Source organism: Adiantum capillus-veneris, chromosome 30 (assembly GCF_014529385.1).
Source record: "Adiantum capillus-veneris isolate H3 chromosome 30, ASM1452938v2, whole genome shotgun sequence".
In the NCBI taxonomy this organism is placed as follows: domain Eukaryota; kingdom Viridiplantae; phylum Streptophyta; class Polypodiopsida; order Polypodiales; family Pteridaceae; genus Adiantum; species Adiantum capillus-veneris.
Window position 1 is genome coordinate 100250487 of NC_140960.1, and position 19398 is coordinate 100269884.

The following is a 19398-nucleotide window of genomic DNA, read 5'->3' on the forward strand; positions in this document are numbered from 1 at the left end:
TTCAAGAGGCGGCAAAGAAGCAACCATATCAGATTTCTGCAAACGCAGCAAACTGGCAAAATTCAGATGACCAAAACGTGCATGCCAAAGTTTTGCATCTGAAATAGCCCTTGAATCTGCAACAGCATTTGCAAAATTTTGTCCACACTTGTCATACAAAGTGAGCTTATACAGCCCACGGCACAAAAGCCCAGATGCAACAATTTCATCACCAAAACTGAGATCATGAACTGTACATCTGTCATCCACAAATTTGACTACAAGTCCAAGTCTAGCAAGTGCGGATACAGACAATAGATTCTTCTTGATCCCAGGTACATAAAGTGCATCAACAAGTGTGAAGGAACTGCCATTAGCAGCAGTGAGCACAATCTTTCCAACTCCCTGAACTGGATAAGAGGCGTTGTTGGCACAAGTGACTGAATTCCCATGAGGGACAGACTCGAGAGAGGTAAACAATTCACGATGTGAGGTAATGTGCTTTGTAGCACCACTGTCGAAATACCACACATGTGAATCTGCAGCAACTGACAAGCATGCATCATGGACAGCAGGATTGTAAGTGCACTCTGCGCTAAAAGCCCATTCTGCATCAACATCAGCATCACAATCTCCTTTCACAGAAGACTCAACAATGGCTGCATTTGTAGTGGAACCAGCATTTGCAGTGGAACCACCCTCTTTCTTCTTAGCCTCTTTGGCCTTCAACTTAGGACACGACTTGATCAAGTGATCATTGGCTTTACAATAATGGCAACGCATCTTCTTTTTGCCCTTATCACCAGAATTGCCAGACGAAGTGCTGCCAGCAGAAGCATTAGGAACAGAATTTTTGCCACTCGCAGCAGAACCATAAGAAGTGGCTGCATTACTGTTACCACCCTTTCTTTGAGAAGCAATAAAAGCCTGTTCAACTGCACGCTGCCTAGTCCTGTTTTTTCTAGAAAGTGACTCTTGCAACAGCAATGTGCATAATGCATCAAACTTGACAACTTCAGGATTTCCTTGGGTCATCAGTCTCCAAGTACTAGCAAAAGTCTGGTAGGAATCTGGTAAGGCATCAAGAACAGTCTGCACAAGGGAACTGTCAGAAATGACTTCACCTGCAGAAATGAGTTGCTCATTGATATCCTTGACACTAGCAAGGAAAGTGTCCATATCATCTTCCTCATGCATAATCTTCGACTCTAGCTCTTTACGCAGCAAAGCAATTTTAGCCTCATTGCGGCTTGCATAAAGACCTGCTAGAATATCCCAAGCCTGTTTTGCAGATTTTGCTGAACGGATGTGAGGAATAATGGTGCGCTTCACAGACAACGCAATCAATGCATGAGCCTGCGCATCCTTAACATCCCAACGAGCTTGTTCTGCTGTAGGCAAAACAACTCTAACAGCTGCAATCCTTGCAGCAAGACCTGCAACATCCTCAATATCGCCTACATCTTCAGAACCAGGACGTACATCAATGCCCTGCACAATGTTCCAGACACCTTTTGACACAAGAACGTGTTGCATCATATAAGCCCACATAGGGTAGTTGTCCCCATCCAACCTGTCCTCAGCAGCAAACATCTTGAACACATCTGTGTTGTTGTTGTCAGCCATGGTAAATGCTGCACCTGATGTGAAAACTGCCCGAAAATAGGAGAAATGGAGCGGGAACAACTTGTGCTATATAGCACAAACCGTAGAAGACTATAAGGCACCTGTTATGCAGAAAACGGCACTGATAGAAAATCTGCACAAAATGACGAAATAACCTGTGCAGTACTGCCCGTAGTGGAAACGGAGGCCGAAATGAGCCCAAATCAAAATTCTGAGCAGACCGAGCTCTTCGAGCTCACCCAAAATATTTGTCGACCTGCGAACGCTTGCCAAAGCTCACTGAAATCGGAGAAAGTGAGCAGGCGTGTGCTGGAGCAGCTGGCGACTAAGCCCGGGAGGACGTGACCTGCTCTGATACCAATTGTTGGAATTAGGGTTGCAGAGAAACACACACAGCTTGGAGAAGACGAAGGAAGCTCAAGGCACACAATAGAGAGTGTATTCCTTAGTGTGCAATGGAAAGATAGATAGCCCTAGAGTGATGGGCGTATATACAATGCACGGGGGAAAAAACCTCCTAAAGAGGGAAAAAATGCCCCGGCGGTCCTAGTGTGTTCACACACATCACTACCACATGTATATGGTAACATTTCCCACCAAGACACGAATCCTGCTTGAAAAACCCTATCTTCCATGTTATTTGTATCCATTTGCACATCTTTCCTGCTAGGCCTGTAATAGCCAGGCATTCCATGAAGAGGTGGGCGAGGTCTTTGCTAGCCAATTTGCACCCAAAGCATCCGTCAGACTCGATATCGCGTGCTTGAATCTTGACGCATGTCGGAAGGCCCCCACATAGTACCTTCCACAAAAATATTGTCATAAAACAAGGCAACTGTGGATTCTAAATGTTCTTCGTGAACTCAACTTATGTAGCCTCCTTCCATTGTCTCTTCCACTCCTTGTTCAAAGGAGCGAACCAATTAGCCTCGTGTACTAACACTTAGTAGATGCCCTTGGTACGAGGTTTAAAGAATTGGCTAGATTCACAGATCGCCATCAGAATATTGTCCAGAAACTAAAAAGTTAACAACATCTAGACTAAATTAGGCCTCCCCAACCTCGAAAAATGAAAAACCTTTTAAAACATCTTGAGTGCATAATTGAAGGGTTGGTGTAGGAAATGAAAAGACCCATGAGAATAGAAAGTCAAAAGACTTTTTGTGTCCATATAAAGAGATGGTCGATACACATTGATACATATGTGTTTTTCTTTTGTTTATTTTCCGTTTAGTATTTTCTTCTCTTTAGAGTGCATCCTTCCACTATACAGGTATTGAATATATATTTTTGAAGCCATTAAGTAGAACATACCATCGATAAAAAGCAAGAAATTTGGCTTCCTCCTTTAGAAAATTCTTAACTTTTGTGGGTGCTCTCAACAATCATTCAATACATCTTATGCCTCAATTTGGCTTCCTCCTTTAGAAAATTCTTAGCTTTTGTGGGTGCTCTCAACAATCATTCAATACATCTTATGCCTCACCCTCTCCCTTTCCCTTTGTAAATAGACTATTCTTTCTAGACCTATCCAAGGGTTGAATGCGATGCATATAACAAAAATGTTGGTATAAGAGAGGTGATTGTTGTATGTAGTTGCAATGACACTATGTGTGGATGTTGCTGCTCGTGCAAGTGCCAAATTAATGACATGTTTTCACGATCTCAATTGCAAGGATCATTATCCTAGCCATACACAAGTCCTTTATAAGTTGTTTCAGAGAGGAAATTTTGAAAATTCTAGCAGTATATCATATCTTTATACTATTTTGTTTAAAAATTGTGCATTTTTGTTTTTTTAACTTCCGCTCTTAACTCGCATTATTGGATTTTCAATTGTAGGATGACACATTTTTCCCAAAGAATGTCCCTCACCATCCTGATCTATATCCGTCTCGTCCTGTCCCCCCCCCCCCCCCCCCCCCTTCTCTCTCTCTCTCTCTCTCCCCAACATGCATGGATCCCCTTGTCACTATATGACACAATGTCCCTCATTAGGAGGGATTTAGAGCCTAAATTAGACGGTGTTGCGCGACTTTGATCTTCGTTGTCCGATCGCACGGGTGACCTTGGGTGAACTAATGTACATAGATACCAACGTGCGATAGCATGGTGCTAGGGCATTGGGAACTGGGCTCAATCCCACGCCACATGTGAGCAAAGAACTACGAGGTGAATTGGAAGTGAACTAGGGGAGCCATTTTTGGCCCTTCTTCCTTGTTCCCCCTCTCGTACACCCTAGTTCACTCGTAATACACCTTGGTGATTGGATAACTGAGATAAAAATGGTGCAATGCTGTCAAATTTAGGCCCTAGATTCTCCTTGGTGAGGGACCCTATGCCATATAGCGATGAGGATTGTTCGGTACTCTAAGGGGGCGGGATTTATTAAATGCGCGTTAGAAGAAGAAGAAGAAGAAGAAGAAGAGAATTTTAACGGCGCAAGAAACTATTCCAAGAGACCTCAAAGATCTATCCGCCCAGGAGAGTTGAACTCAAGACCTGTTAACTATGGTTTTCAAAGTCCCTTAGGTTGGAATTATACCACAATTCAAGAGAAGGTACATTTATGATGTCAAAACCCCTTCTTGTTAGTCGATAGCGAATAGGGATCGGAATATTTGGGCTCATTGCAAATCCATGTGCCTTTAGTAGCCTAAAGGTAAGAGTGAGGTTACCAAACACACACCAGGCGTCATCTGGGTTCGATTCAAGCCCTCAGGCTCTTCGTGGCGCGCCGGGCAGTCACGTCGGTACTCTCTCGTGACTTTCATTTGTCTGCAACAGCAGCATCCGCATCAGCGCTCCACATGCATCAAACCTCACAGACTCCTTTTACAATAATACAGACGCTCGAGTCCCACTCACACACACACTCTCTCTCTCTCTCTCTCTCTCTCTCACACACACACACACACACACACACACACACAACCACAATTGTAGCTGCTCACTGCTCAGTAATACAGACGTTCGAGTCTCTCTCTCTCTCTCTCACACACACACACACACAATTGTAGCTGCTCATGATTTGCCCTTACCTGCATTGTCTGCTTCATCATTGGAGTAGAAAATGCACAGTACACGCCACCTGCTGCTATGGAGGGCTTTGAGAGTAGCCCTCACCTTGCATCTGTGCTTTATGCACCCCCCTGCATCCGCAGGGATGCTAAACAAAATTATAGGAAAGCTTGAAGGCAGAAGCCCCCAGAAACTCAGCATCAATGGCCCCATTAAGACCATAGTGGTGCTCGTCATGGAGAACAGGTCCTTTGATCACATGCTTGGATGGATGAAGAAACTCGACCCTGACATCGACGGCGTTACCGGCCGTGAATCCAACCCCCTCAACTTGACAGACCCCAACTCCCCTCTGGTCTACTTCTCCGACTATGCCGAGTTTGTTGACCCTGACCCCGGCCACTCCTTCCAAGCCATCCGAGCACAGGTCTTTGGGGCGAGCTCCGAAAAGTCAAGTTCTGATGGATCACCTCCCCCCATGTCCGGCTTTGCTTCACAAGCAGAGACAATTGCTCCCAACATGTCGTCCACCGTAATGAGTGGATTCCGCCCTGAGGTTATCCCTGTCTACACATCCCTTGCCCAAGAATTTGCCATTTGCGACTGCTGGTTCGCCTCTGTCCCTGCCTCCACACAGCCCAACCGCCTTTTTGTCCACTCCGCCACATCTCACGGTGCCACTAGCAACAACCAAGCTAGCCTTGCAGCCGGCTACCCCCAGCGCACAATCTTCGACAACATATACGACGCAGGGCTCTCATTTGGTATCTACTACCAAAATGTGCCTTCTACACTCTTCTATCGCAGCCTCCGGCAAATCAAGCATGTCGACAAGTTCCGGCCCTACGGTCTCTGGTTCAAGAGGGATGCAAAATCAGGCTCTCTGCCCAACTATGTCGTCATCGAGCCTCGGTATTTTGATGTTGCTGGGGCTCCTGCCAACGATGACCATCCGTCGCATGATGTTGCGGAGGGTCAGAAGCTTGTGAAGGAGGTGTATGAAACCCTCCGCGCTAGCCCCCAGTGGAACCAAACTCTCTTTGTGGTGACATATGATGAGCATGGCGGTTACTTTGATCATGTGCCCACTCCAGTGAAATCTGTTCCGAGCCCCGATAACATCACGGGGCCTGCTCCCTTCAATTTCACCTTCAATCGCCTGGGTGTCCGGGTTCCGACTTTTCTGATTTCTCCATGGATCAACAAGGGCACTGGTAGGGCCGGGTGTGCATGTGTGATCTGTGCGTCAATCGGTGAATATGTGCATGCGCGAACATGTGTGCAGCGTATCTGTGTTCCTAATTAAGCACTGCTTCTGTTGCAGTCCTTCATGAGCCAATTAATGGACCGACATCCTCCTCACAGTATGAGCACTCGTCTTTACCAGCAACGGTGAAGAAGCTTTTCAATCTGCCGTCGGACTACCTTACACAGAGAGATGCATGGGCGGGCTCATTTGAGCACCTGCTTTATGAACGCAGTACACCCCGAACTGATTGTCCAGGTAAATTAAGAACAAAATTAAGACATGATTAAGAGAATTAATCAAGGATAACCCTCCTTGCATGTACGACATGATCCTGACATAATGTGACTTTACCCTGATTGGATGTGACAGAGGTTTTGCCAAGCTCTCCGTGGTCGCTGAGGCATGCGGCCATAGATGGAGAGCGGGCGACATCGGAATTTCAACAGGAGATGGTAGAAATGGCGGCAGCCATTAGCGGGCCGGGGTTTGGTACAGAGGAGGACGCAGTCCTCGCCAAGAAAAGTGTGAATGCTGCTGATGGGTTCGTAGAATTGGCAGTCTCGCACTTTCTCAAGGTTGGGGAGGACGCACTCACAGCAGGCGTGGATGGCAGCATGCTTGTACAAGCCATTCAACTTTGACGCAGATTGAGCATGCCACCACAACTTTGGCAGTGAGTGTCCAATGCAAGGCTTGAACTCACGCGCTCAGAGTCACCAATACTAAAACATTTGTCTCACCTACTTGTGTCATAATTGTCTGCACAAATGACATGATAGCATAGCAAGTCATAAGATCAAGGAGGCCTAGGACTTCCTAGCCTAAAGACTAAATAACACATCTCATTTAATGATGGGTGGTGAGGGCTCACAAGTCCACACACGAAAATTAATGCAATCGCAGTCGCATCCGTCATATCAAAACTAAACCTGAGCAGATAAATTCCCTAAACCCAGAAAGACCATGTTGGGTCACAATAAAAGATCATAAAAACGGGAAGGGAGACATTGTGTGTGTGCGGGTGAGGTGGTTAGCAGGGTGGTTAACCCATGTGTTTCAAAGCGTGCGGCGTGAGGTTGTGGATTCAAAACGCTTCGCATTGCCTTGCTTTTTGCGCCAGGTTTAGTGGGCCTTGCGTTGGTCGGGTTTAGCTTGCCTCGAGATTTTGCCATCCACTTTTTTTTTTAAAAAGAAAACCAAATACGCTTTTGGATTAATTAGAGAGACAAAATGTTACATCTGTTCACCCAAGGAATGGGTAAATAGGGAGTATACAGCGGGGAAGTTCCCTTGAAAAACAGGGAAGGGGTAGCTACCGAAACTTTTTTCATTTGGTACCAAATTTTTTTTTACAGAAAAGGGGGCCAAATTTCCTTTATAGCCAGTCGATCTCGTCCTGCAGCCTGTTGGCGAAGTTCACCGCTTCTTCATATTTGATCGCCAGCTCAGCCACTTCGTCCCTCATTTCTTGCACCCAATTGTGGATGGTGTCCAGAGTGTTGTTGTCAATCAGCAGGTTCTGCAGGTTGCCGTTACTTCTTGTGTACCAATCAATGGAGTCTCTCAGGACGGCCACTCTCTGTCGGTAAATCCTCATTTGCTCGAGCTTTAAGTTGGCGTCCTGCACAGAGCACCCGGCATACAAAGATTTCACACTGGGGAGCTTAAAGTTAGGAACAAAGATGAAAGAGTTTCTAAGCTTCCAAATTATCCACAAAATTTCAGCTCTAAATCTATTCCAGAAGTCAGACATCACGCCCACAGAGTCTCCTATAAGCAGTTGCTTCCAATCCATTTGGTACCCCAGGGTGTTGACTAGTGGGGCCAGAATGGGGGGGTTGAAGTGGCAGTTGAGAAAGAGGTGGGGAATGTCTTCCACCGTCCGATTACACCGTTTACATATCCCATCTCCCTGGTGTGCTTTTTGACTTCTGGCCCCAGTCCACACGGCTTTGTGGAGGATGAGCCACAGGAGGGCGGCTTGTTTGGGTTGAATACTTTTGTTCCATATCGACTGAAACTTGAAGAGCCATTGCTTTCTGTCGAGCTGCAGTCCCCACTTTCTGTTGAGGGTGATGTGGAGAGGAGGGACAGACTCATAGATAAAATCTGGGGGGTTGTTAAGAGTAATCCCTCCATTCCATCGAATGCACTTAGCTGAAGGGGTGACATCAGCTTCAAAGATCCATTGGAAGCTTCTCGGGAACTGTTGGATTGTGGTTTCCAGCAATTGGATTTCCCAAGGTTGGAGAAGGCCTATCGATATAAGTTGCTCGTTGGTGAGCCAGGAGTGATTGGTGTTGCACCACAGATCCTCCCACACTCTAAAGCCTTTGAGGTGAATTCTCGAGGATGTTCTGGCCTGATGGATGGTGATATTAGGGATAGGGTCTCTGGTCCACCAGATCGATTCCTCCTTTCTGATGCTCTGATCCTTTATGTGCTCCTGGCTGAAGCCCAACCTAGGCCTTCCTCTCTCCCAAGCTTGCCACAGAGAAGTGAGGAGAGTAGACCCAATGGGGGTGATTTCTTGTGTTCCAAAGAACACTGTGAACCACGGGAGGTGGCACCAGAGTTTTTGCCCTTTTATGTGGAACCTATTGAGGTGTCTGAAAAGAAGGCAGGCCCATTCGGCTTTTGGTTGTTCTAGAGCTCTGATAACGGTTTTGATAGCTAATTTGTCAGCCCAAGCACATATGTTTCTGACTCCCAATCCACCCAAGTTCTTGGGTAGTATGCAGATTTCCCACTTGACTTTTGCTCCCCCCTTTTTTAAGGGGTCCCCTGCCCACAAGAAGTTCCTGCATATCTTGCTGATTTCCTTGAGTTGGGAATCAGGGGGTCTCCAACAACTGAGGAAGTAGAGAAGATAGGCCGTGATGAAGTGGTTGATTACCAACACTCTTCCAGCAAGGTTACTTTGAAATCCCTGCCACCTGTTCAGTTTCCCTCTGAACTTTTCCAGAACCCAGTCCCATCTTTGTTTCATAGAGACCCCAAACCCAAATGGGATGCCTAGCAGCCTGAAGATTTGCCCTTCTTGGATGACTTTACATCCCTGTTCAGCCATCCAGTTTGGAATGGGGGAAAGAAATGCTCTGACTCCAGTTTTTGCATGGTTAACTTTGGAGCCAGAAGCAAGGCAGAAGATGGAGATGGCATTCCATAAGTTCTTGAGGAACACGTCCTCATTTATTACCAATCCGTTAGTGTCATCTGCAAATTGAGACAGACATTGCTGTTTTTGAGAATTGGGGAGGGTGACCCCCTTGATCAGGTTGTCCGACATCCAGCCTTTGACTAGACAGTTCAACCCATCCCCTGCAACAACAAATAGTAGTGGAGCCAGTGGGCAGCCTTGTCTGACTGACCTGTTGAGGTTGAAAGCCTCAGAAAGGAGACCATTGATGGCCACCTTGGCATGGGCATTGCCGAAAAGGGTTCTGACAAAGCTCACTAGGTTGGTCCCAAATCCCATGTGACTCAAGCTATCTGGGATAAAGGACCACTCCAGTCTGTCATAGGCCTTGTTGTAATCGACTTTGATGAAGACAAAATCTTGGTTGGATTCTTCTGCATGCTCTACTCCTTCCCACATCGAAATGACAGCCTCTAGTATCCTCCTCCCTTTTATAAATCCCTTCTGTTCTTCATTAATCCATTTGGAGAGATGAGTGGTTAATCTGTTGGCAATGGCCTTGGCGAATATCTTGTAGCCAGTGGTTAACATGGTCAAAGGCCTCCAATTGTTGAGGTCTTCCTTCGACCCTCTTTTGTGGAGCAACTTGATCACCCCTGTATTTAGGAGGTTGGGCAGGGCTTGGAACTTCACCGATTCTTCCCAGACTCACAGGAGAAATGGAGTGAGGAGTTTTTGGAAGCATTGAAAGAATTCAGCAGGTAGTCCATCAAGACCAGGGGTCTTGATGGGCTTTAGTCCTTCTATGGCCATGTTGAGGTCGGCTAAGCTCAGAGGGGAGTCGAGGAGTGCCAGGTCTTCCTGTAGGATGACCTTCTTTTTGAACTTCCAGATGGTTTCCTTGCTTCTGGTGACTTCCTCGGTGAGGACTTCCTTTGGGCTAAAAAGTTTCTCAAAGTGGCACCTGACGAAGTCCAAGTTCTGTGCTTCATTGATGGCTTCCCCTGGTCGGTGCTGAGCATGGGAACCGTATCTCTAGTGTTTTTTTTCCTGAGGCTTCTGAACATTTCTTTTGAGGGTCTATCTGCTTTGCCTGCCCACCATTCCTTGAAGAAGAGCTTGGTATTTTGCAAGGCCTTGTCCTCCTCAACTCTTAATTGGTTTCTGAGGGAGAAGATTTTGTTTTGAGTGATAGAAGTCGTGGTTTGAGAATTTTCCAACTGACCCAGTTCTGCATACATTTCCTCCGCCCTTACCCTTCTAGCTTGCGTGGCTTCTTTTCTGGTGGCAATGAGAAAGTGTTGAGTATCTTTCACGGCCTTGTTCCAGTTCTTAGCCGGGGTGTCTTTGTTGGTGAAGGCCCTGGTCCATATTTCTGTCATTTTTGCCTCGACTTTAGTGAGAGCAAACAAATGGGGATCCGTATGGAACCAACTGTTCCTCATTTTGGAGGACTTGTCATCACATGTGATCATCAGTGGGTAGTGGTCAGAGGCACATGTGGTGAATGAGGGCTTGGACTTGACTCTGTTGAACCTATTGGCAGTTGAGAGGGAGAAGTAGCACCTGTCCAATCTAGCCTTCCTTGCAAGCTCACCCTTGCTGTAGTTTTGCCAGGTGAAGCAGCCCTCAGTGCCAGAGTCCCAAAGGTCGTGTTTCCCTTTGCATGCTTCTCATTTTGTTTTCTCGTTACCTTGGAGGGTTTGCCCTTTCCTGAGAAATCTATCCTCCCTGGCCTCGACCATGTTGAAGTCACCTAGGAGGATAATCGGCCCTGGAATTGCAGATATTTCTTCCCAGATCTGTGCCCTGTTGGCTGAGGTGCCTCCAGCATAGACAGAGACCAGCTCGCAGTTGAAGGGGGATGGAAGCTGGACCGAGCACCAATACTGGTGGCTTCGACTAGCTGAAATCCCGTCGGCTAGCTGATTCTTGATTCCAATGGCAGTCCCTCTTGAGCCCCTGTTGTGGGAAGACGAGTACCACCTCACCTCGGGGTGTATTTCCTTGAGTCTTCTGAGGAGTTCTTCTCCTTCAGCTTTGATTTCCTGAAGAGCGCAGATGTCCCAAGTTTGGCCTTTGAGCCATTTGTTAAGCTTCTTTGTTTTGTTGGGGTCCGTGATCCCCTTGACATTCCAAGATATGAGCTTCATCTGTTGGTCTTTTTTTTTCCCCTTGTTTTGCAAGGTCCTAGTAGGCGTCTTTGCTACTGAGTCGTGTGACCTTTTGCTGAGCTTCTGGGTTTCCATAGGCATAATGGAGGGGTCACCTGCCTGCAAGATGGCTTGGGTGGTTTGGTTAAGGTCCAACACCTTGTTTCTTACTTCAATTTGCATTTGACTGTCTTCCTCTAGGGCGTCTTTGCCTTGCTCCTTTGGAGTGGCCCCTATATCCTCCACCTTGGTGTCCGACTCTGATGCGGGGACGTCTGACTCCACCCAGTCAGGAATATCGGCTAGCAGGGCAAACCGGTTGTGGTTCCTTGATTTATTCGTGCCTCCTCTGGAGTCCCTAGACAGGGGAGCAGGAGGGGCTGTAGTAACTTCAGGTTTCTGGGAGGGCTTCTGCTTGGCCCCTTCCTTGTGGGGAGAGGGAGGTTGACTAGGGGCTGGCTTCGGAGTGGATTTAGCCGGGCAGTTCCTAACAAAATGACCTGTTCCCCCACAACTGAAGCAAGCATTTGGCAGGTACTTGTAAACGATGGGTTGTTCCCAGCAGTCTCCTTCGTCAGTTGCTATTGTCATAGAATCGGGAAGGGGTTTAGAGAGGTCCAACTCTATGAGCATCTGTGGGTGCCATGAGGGGTTGAAGTCCCTTTGGGGCTTGCCCCCCAGGACTTTACCTAATCTTCCTCCGATTTGACGGAGGTGATGCTGAAAATGGAGAGGAAGGTTGGGTAGTTCTACCCACACTGGGTAGTTTTCGAGGGCCGATTTCTCAGGGTTGAAGCTGTGAGACCATTTGAACAAGCAGATGGGTGAGGACCGGAGCACCCAATGTCCCGAACTTAGAATTTCAAAAGCCATCTCCGGGGTTTTGAACATGAAGAGGTAGTGGTTTTTGGGAAGGGCTTGAATGCCTTCCACCTCGCAGCCCCTGTTTCCCCATTGATTCCGAACCCATGCTCGGAGCACTTCCACCGGTGGCCGTGGTCCCGCCACAAGGCCAATGAGGGCCCTATTTTCTAGGTCCTTTTCAACTTTTCTAACTTGTGTTGCAGGAAGGATGACTAAGGGTTTACCTCTAGTAGTAGCTCCATCGTCGACGTCAGCCACTCCTTCGCAGTTTCCATGGTGAACGCTTGGGGTATCGTCAAGGGATGGCCAATGGGGGACATCAAAAGAAGGGACCGTATTCGGGCTTGATGCCGCAGTGGGAGGCTCCTTTGGGAGGACATTTCCTTTCTTCCAAGCTTCTTGCACCTGTTCGGCTAGGCCCTGGGGGAGGTTTTGGAATAGCTGTTGGGTGAACAAGCTTGATGGACACTCTTGGAATGCAGGGCCGATATACTGATTGAGCAGGGATCTATGCGGCAGGGGGTTAGAAGATCTCCATGCGTTCTCATGAAAAGGGGGAGGTACCCCCCCCCCGTTAGAACAGGGGTGATGGGAAGGAGGGACATGACAGGCTAGGTTACCATAGCCTTTTCGCTTCGTAGGCTAGGGTTCTCAACCCAGCCTTTTTAGGTCTTATACGTGTAAGTAATTTCTTTTCCATCCACTTTTGAGTCGTCGATGCCTTCACCCCTCATTAAATGCATTGTGTTACTTAGTCTCGAGGACTTCCTAGTGGAAGAAGTTAAATATATCTCAAGTTAAAGTTTAATAATAAAACATGGAGTACGCCTGTAGAAAAAGAAATAATATTCAACCTCATCCTTTATTGATTGTGAAGAGATAAATAATGGGAATTATCCAATGTTTGGGAAGAGTGTGTCACAAGTTAGTCTTTAGCAGGTTGAAAAATCAAAACAGTCAACTAAAGGGAGGGGAAGAAGCAGAAAATCTACTTGAAAAAATTAAGAAAATAAAGTTAAATTGATAACAAAATGCTGGTTATTTTGAAAAATGAATCTACCTAAAGAAAAATATTGTATGTTTGTGAAATTGTTTGCTCGGACATTGGAATTATCACAAATGAGGAGAGAGAGAGAGAGAGAGAGAGGTCTACATCCAGACACAGAGAAATATCTCCATTGGAGTGTGTGAGTACCCACGTTGACAAAGAGAGAGAGAGAGAGAGAGAGAGAGAGAGAGAGAGAGAGAACCACATTTCCTTGTCTTTTTGTGTTCGAGAAAAATCAATTTCACAAATATACAAATTTCCCTTTAGGATGGATTTTTTAAAAATAACACCTATTTTTTGCAATTTAACTATTTTTTAAAATCTTGCAAGTGAATTTTCTCCTTCTCCCCATCCCAACCGCCTGTTTTGATTTTTCAATTAGTTCAAGGTTAAGCTGAGGCATACTTTTTCTGAACACTGCCTCAGGTTTGTGAGCATCTCTGAAAGATTTTGCTTAATCAAACACCTCAGACACGTGCAGAGAGAGTGAAACAAAGAACTCAACGTCTCCTTTCATCCAACATAAAGTGTCTTCGATATTCCATCTAATAACATCTCCATAGTAGACTTGAATGCCAGCTCATTAATGGTCGGCTAAACAACACACCCGAGACCCGCATTCACCGTAAGTGTGGCCTTTGCTAGCAAGAAAAAAAAGTAACACGACCTCAACCCTCATGACACTCCTTCGCCGTTACATGGCCACCACGTGCAACCTTTCTCCGTTCTAACATCCTTGCACCTGCTCTTGTTCTGCGTGCGGCCGGCCATTCACAACATGTGGTAGCTCCCTCCACACTTCCTTTTCTTTTACATTCTAATCGAGGGCATCTACCATAGATACCATCCAATGAAATCCCAAAACCATGTTTGGCCCCACCAAAATACTACATACATATATACTCATATAAAGAAACAAAAACTTAGCATCTAGCTTTTTCGTTCCGGGGCCTCACGCGGCCCTTTTTTTTTCCCGTTTAGTTTCCCAAAGAGTATTTCCATGCGATTCCCCTTAATGAGACCTTTTGGAACACCTAGGTTCTATATCAACTTTATTAGCATGAATCTTTCACTCCTCTTCTCGTATTTGAAAGCAAATGCAAATTTCATGCATTATGCACCCCCCCCCCCCCCTTTCAGACTTGGGCTCTACCTTCCTTGGCTTCCCTGCATAGGAATAGTACCCTATCCTACCCTACACGCACATTGGTTAGCCCTTACGTGCCAGCTTGGTTCAATGCAACCTTCTCTACTGCCCTAGTGCTAGCCCTCAGCTCCAACAACATTGCCTGTTGCCATGTTCAACTTCGCACACGAGATCTGGCTGCTCCTTCTCCAGCCCGCGAAGTGTCGTCTGAGAGAGGAGCACTGCCTTGCCATGTTCTTGCACGAGCCTGAGAGAGAGAGAGAGAGAGAGAGAGAGAGAGAGAGAGAGAGAGAGAGAGGGCTCTGCTTTGCACTTGTTTGCACAATTGAGGCATGCAACTAAGGCGTGTCCTACCCTTCCTTTGTTTCTGCCGTGAGGCTCTCACCAATGTCATATGTCACCAAACCTTTTAGAACCTGCGGACCTATGATCATAGCACATGAGCTGTCTATGTGCCCCCCCCCCCCCCCCCCCCCCGCCACACACACACACATTTACTTCACTTTTCACTCAAAGCTCAAATTTGGAACTTGTTAGATTCCCACTAAGACTTGTATCCCAAAATCATACCAACCTACTTCTAAATTGAAGAGTATTCCCCTAATGGCTTTAAAACAATACAAGGTGAAGAATCACGTTGGCCACTTAAGGAAATGCAATGTAGCTCCTATTCTTGAAGGCCTGCCCTCAAGTTGTTAGGAGAGATCTGGAGATTGTGCAAACATTTGCCGTGGCCTCGGGATTCAAGTGCAATATAGAGAAGTCAAGACTAATCTCCTTGTCGGAGAATGACTCTTTTGACCCTGCAGTCTGGAAAGGAGAGATTATCTCAAAAGGGAGTGTATTTAGACACCTGGGAGGCCCCGTAGGGGTGGACGTAACCCACAGTCAAAGATTTTAATGGGTCATTGAAAAAATAAGTTGGAAGTTTGTTCTCCTAACCTTCCAAAGACGGATTAGAGTGATCAATGCTTTTATGATCTCGTATATTGCTTTTCTCAGCCCCGTGCTCAAGATGGCTAAGTGTAACTGGAAACAATTCTTAAAACCAGTGAAAAGGTTTCTTTGGAAGAACAACATGAAAACCTCCCGGCCATGGTGGTGGGCTAGATGGGAGGTAGTTGCTCGACCGGTAGACCAAGGAGGGCTCGACATTCTTAACCCTGTCTCTCATGCTGAGGCCCTTTTGCGCCAAGTTTATGGTCTCATTGGCTAAACAGGACCAAGCTTGGGCTATCATGAACAAAGAAATGCTTGATGCAACAAAACTGGGATCGAAAGGGGGAAAGTGGAAGGGGGTTGTGATGCACGACAAACTTCTCGCCCCGAAGTGGTCTTATCTTAGATCTGGTGGACTCTCAAGGGAGCTGATGAGGAAGTGAAAAAGTGCTGCTGAGGCTTTGGAATTGGAGGAAGTAACCAGATACTTTAAGAACTCCATATTGCACTAGTCCCCTTGGCTCTCTAAAATATTGGGGCCGCCGCAAAGCCCTTACTGGATAGAAATGGCCAGGAAGGTGAATAATAAGGGGCTCGTTCGACTAGAGCAATTCGGGGATGGCAGCACAACAGGAAGTGCTGGAAAACTGCTAACTCTTTAGCCATCCAATTTCAACTGGTCTAGATGGCTTTGAGATCTTACTAGTCTATAGGGTGATTAAAGAGCTTGATAAGGTGGTGATGCCAATTTGTGAATCCAACTTTGAATGGGACGCTTGGAGATGGCCCGTGAGTAGCCTCTTTTGGAAACCACCCTCTAAAGGCATTTACCATGCATTAATGCACGAAGCTAATCGATGTAGCCTCCTCACAAATTATGGAAGAGGCACTGGACGGAAAAACGGTGGGGGGGAGTCATGGAGAACATCTGGAAGCCAAGATGGCCTCAGTATATGAAGACATTTCTGTGGAAAGTGATGTGGGGTGCTCTGCCGACGGGCGTAAAGATACAAGAAAGAGGCATCGGGTCCGATCGTTGCTCGGGGTGTAGAATAGCCAGCGAAGACCTAGCCCACCTTTTCATGGGATGCCAGGCAATCAGGGGAATGGTTGGGAAAACATGCAAGTGGATTCAAAGGACATGGCAAATTAAGTTCTTCAAGAATGATCTGTTCTTTGGTAGTAATAGGATGGGAAGTCCTGCCCTTCTCGTCTGCACTCAAATAATCAGGTACTACTTCTTGCACCATATTTGACAAGCAAGGAACCGCCGCGTGTTTGAGGGGGATCTAGCTGTGGCAAGCTTTTGTGAAATCATGCAAGAGAGTAGAGTGATGATCCATATGATCGGAGGCAAACAAGCCTTAGAACAATACATAACATGTTGTAATAAGTAAAGCCGATGAGTAGTAGTGGTTTTTCTGCCAACTTGTAATCCTTTGACCGTCAAGGCTCGGTCTGAGCTCGAGGATTGGTGTATATTTCTGTTCTTAATACTATCCACTCACAATTGTGAGTTGTGCAAAAAAAAAAGAAGGGAAATGCAATGTAAAAGTAGATGAGGGTTGTGTTTGTAAATTTTATTTTTTCACAACAAATATTTTGAAAGGTTACAGAGAGGGTACATTATAAAGGGAGTAATATATATATATATATATATATATATGGCAAAAGGTGATTAATAGGTCAAGTTATTTCATTAGGAAACATGGAGAAGCTACTTGTTGATCAAATTTGGTCAAACTTGAAAGTTTAGTTTGTTGCTTTATTGAAATAAATGTTGTAGTGAACTAAGTAAAAAAATCAATTGACTATTTTAATATAGGTTGGGATTTTATAGTGAATATCGACATTTAAATGACATTGAAGTGTGATCAAGTGACATAGATCATTGGATTATAGAAACATCTCTAAGAAATGGTGGACCCATAAGTAATTTTGTGTGAAAGTTAAATTAATAATAATAATATTTCATGAAGATGACACTAATTAATGTTATTTTTCTTTTTGCAGCATTCTCTTGATCAAGTGTTGCTTATGACATGTATATATAATTTTTTTTCTTAGAATGTATTTTGTCAATATTGAGAATGTCTTAGCATAGTCCTTAATAATAAGACATATTACACTAAATTAACAAGGTGACATTTGAATATTAGTGTCAAATGTAAAAAAAATCTTAGTTGTGAAAAAATTCTTTTATTTTAAGATAATTTATAATTTTTTAAGTTATAGATAATTTAAAAAGTATGTTCTAAATCAAAAAGTTGAAAGAAAGTCGTTAGATTCTTAAATGAAAGGACCCATTTACAAAGTAAACAAAGACAAAAAAGAAGGAAATAATTTGACCAAGTTACAATAATGAAAAGACTCATTTATATTATAAAATGAAGATATGATTTTTATTAAACTTTCTTTAAAGAAAAAAATTTGACCAAATTATAATAATGGAAAGACCCATTTATATTGTGGTGTGTGGATCCTTTAGGTTGTGTGTCTGACCAATGTGGGAGGACACTTGATAGTTCTTGATGCTAGCCATCTTGGAATGTAACCCCGCCCTTTAGTATAATAAGAGGTGCTCTCCTTTGAGAGAGGACAGGCTGATTGGGTCTCAATCTTACTCTACGTTTGGGTACACCACATTGGTGGAGGAGACGAGCACTTAGGCAGTTAAAGGACCCACACACCACAATATTATAAAATGAAGATATGATTTTTATTAAACTTTCTTTAAAGAAGAAAACAAGGAAGTTGGTGAGCATTAAAAGAATGAACCAAATTACAATGATGAAAAGATCCATTTACTCCTTTAGCTAACTCATGTAACTTCTTTGTTTCTTTTCTAATACATTCACACTTTTCTTTGGTAAAAAGATCCATTTATATTATAAAGAAAAATATAATCTTTATAAAACCTTACTTTTAACCAAAAAGGACACATATCCACCATCGGCAACCTTTGCATCAACAATTGAAAAATTACATCATTTCTTCACCACAGTCCTATGGCCTTATATAGGCAAAAAATACTTTCTGCATAGTAGACTATATAATGCAAGGACATTTTAAAGCGCAAAAAATGCAAAAGGAAAGACAAAGGAGGGAAAAAAAACAGAAATGGACAAATTGAAATACACCACTTTTTTATACGAACACAAAAAGTCTTTTGACTTTCATGGGTCTTTTTATTTCCTAAACGAGCCCTTCACTTATACGAATGTTTTGGAAGGTTTTCTATTTTTTTAAGAGATTGAGGAGACCTAATAGAGAGCTTGCTTTGGCTTTATTTGTTATGCCTTTTTGGCCTAAGAAGGCCATAGAGGAGTAGTGGAGAAGAGTAGTAGTAGAGAAAGTGCAAATCTTTCACCATCACTATCATATTAAATGTAATATAACTTTTCTTTGCACTTTAGTCTTTTTTTTATCACCATTAGTTAGATGCAATAAGATTTTTTCTTCATTTTAGTGTTTTTAAAAGGTGTCTCTATGTTGGTGTTGATGTGAGGCATTAAACATGTATAAAGAGATCCTCTCCCTCTGCCTCCCTCCACAGCTTGAAAAATAGATTTTCCCTAACCGGTGTAAATAAGGACAAACTTGAAATTCTTTTGATTTTAGGTCAAACTTTGAAGCTTTTGCTGGTAATAACACTAAAACTTGTGTAAATTTCTCAGTTTTCTAAAACTCAAGCTCAAAATCTAATCGAGATTTTACGATTTTCATCGGTTAAAATACATTGGACCCTGGTTTTTTTCTAACACTACCTCTCTCTCTCTCTCTCTCTCTCTCTCACACACACACACACACACACACACACACACACACACCAACCAGTGTTTGAAAAAGTGTGCCTCAACTTAGCCTTGAGCCGGTTGAAAATCCAAAATAGCCGCTTGAAGGGAGGGGGAGAAGGAAAAAACCCACTTGGAAAAATTATAAAAATAGAGTAAAATTGTAAAAAACACCGATGGTTTTGTAAAATTTCCTCTTTGAATCTACCCCAAAGGAAATTTTGTATATTTTTGAAAATGATTTTTTGTAAACACTGACACACACACACACACACACACACACAATTTATTATAGCTAAAAATATTTCCTTCTTGAGTCCACTGCAAAAGCTTTACCTTTTTGTTTGGTGAAACTCACAATAGTGAGTAGATTATATTAGCAACACAAAATAATTACAATTACTAGTCATGCTCGTGTCGAGCCATGATGTGTTCGGCT

At 44.4% G+C, this 19398-nt stretch overlaps 3 protein-coding genes across 3 annotated transcripts; 1 reads left to right on the forward strand and 2 right to left on the reverse strand.

The window, feature by feature from the left end:
- Nucleotides 1–4455: 4455 nt before the first annotated feature.
- LOC147418503 (non-specific phospholipase C2-like) lies at nucleotides 4456–6614 on the forward strand. Its single transcript, XM_086506645.1, has 3 exons — nucleotides 4456–5840; nucleotides 5951–6130; nucleotides 6245–6614. The coding sequence occupies exons 1-3, from the start codon at nucleotides 4679–4681 to the stop codon at nucleotides 6514–6516; spliced, it is 1614 nt and encodes a 537-aa protein (XP_086362771.1). The 5' UTR covers nucleotides 4456–4678; the 3' UTR covers nucleotides 6517–6614.
- A 286-nt stretch (nucleotides 6615–6900) lies between these two features.
- Nucleotides 6901–10662, reverse strand: LOC147418504 (uncharacterized). Its single transcript, XM_086506644.1, has one exon. The coding sequence runs from the start codon at nucleotides 9603–9605 to the stop codon at nucleotides 7251–7253; it is 2355 nt and encodes a 784-aa protein (XP_086362770.1). The 5' UTR covers nucleotides 9606–10662; the 3' UTR covers nucleotides 6901–7250.
- A 15-nt stretch (nucleotides 10663–10677) lies between these two features.
- On the reverse strand, nucleotides 10678–13946 carry LOC147418505 (uncharacterized). Its single transcript, XM_086506646.1, has one exon. It carries the CDS (start codon nucleotides 12056–12058, stop codon nucleotides 10688–10690), a length of 1371 nt encoding a protein of 456 aa, XP_086362772.1. The 5' UTR covers nucleotides 12059–13946; the 3' UTR covers nucleotides 10678–10687.
- Between the last annotated feature and the right edge of the window lie 5452 nt (nucleotides 13947–19398).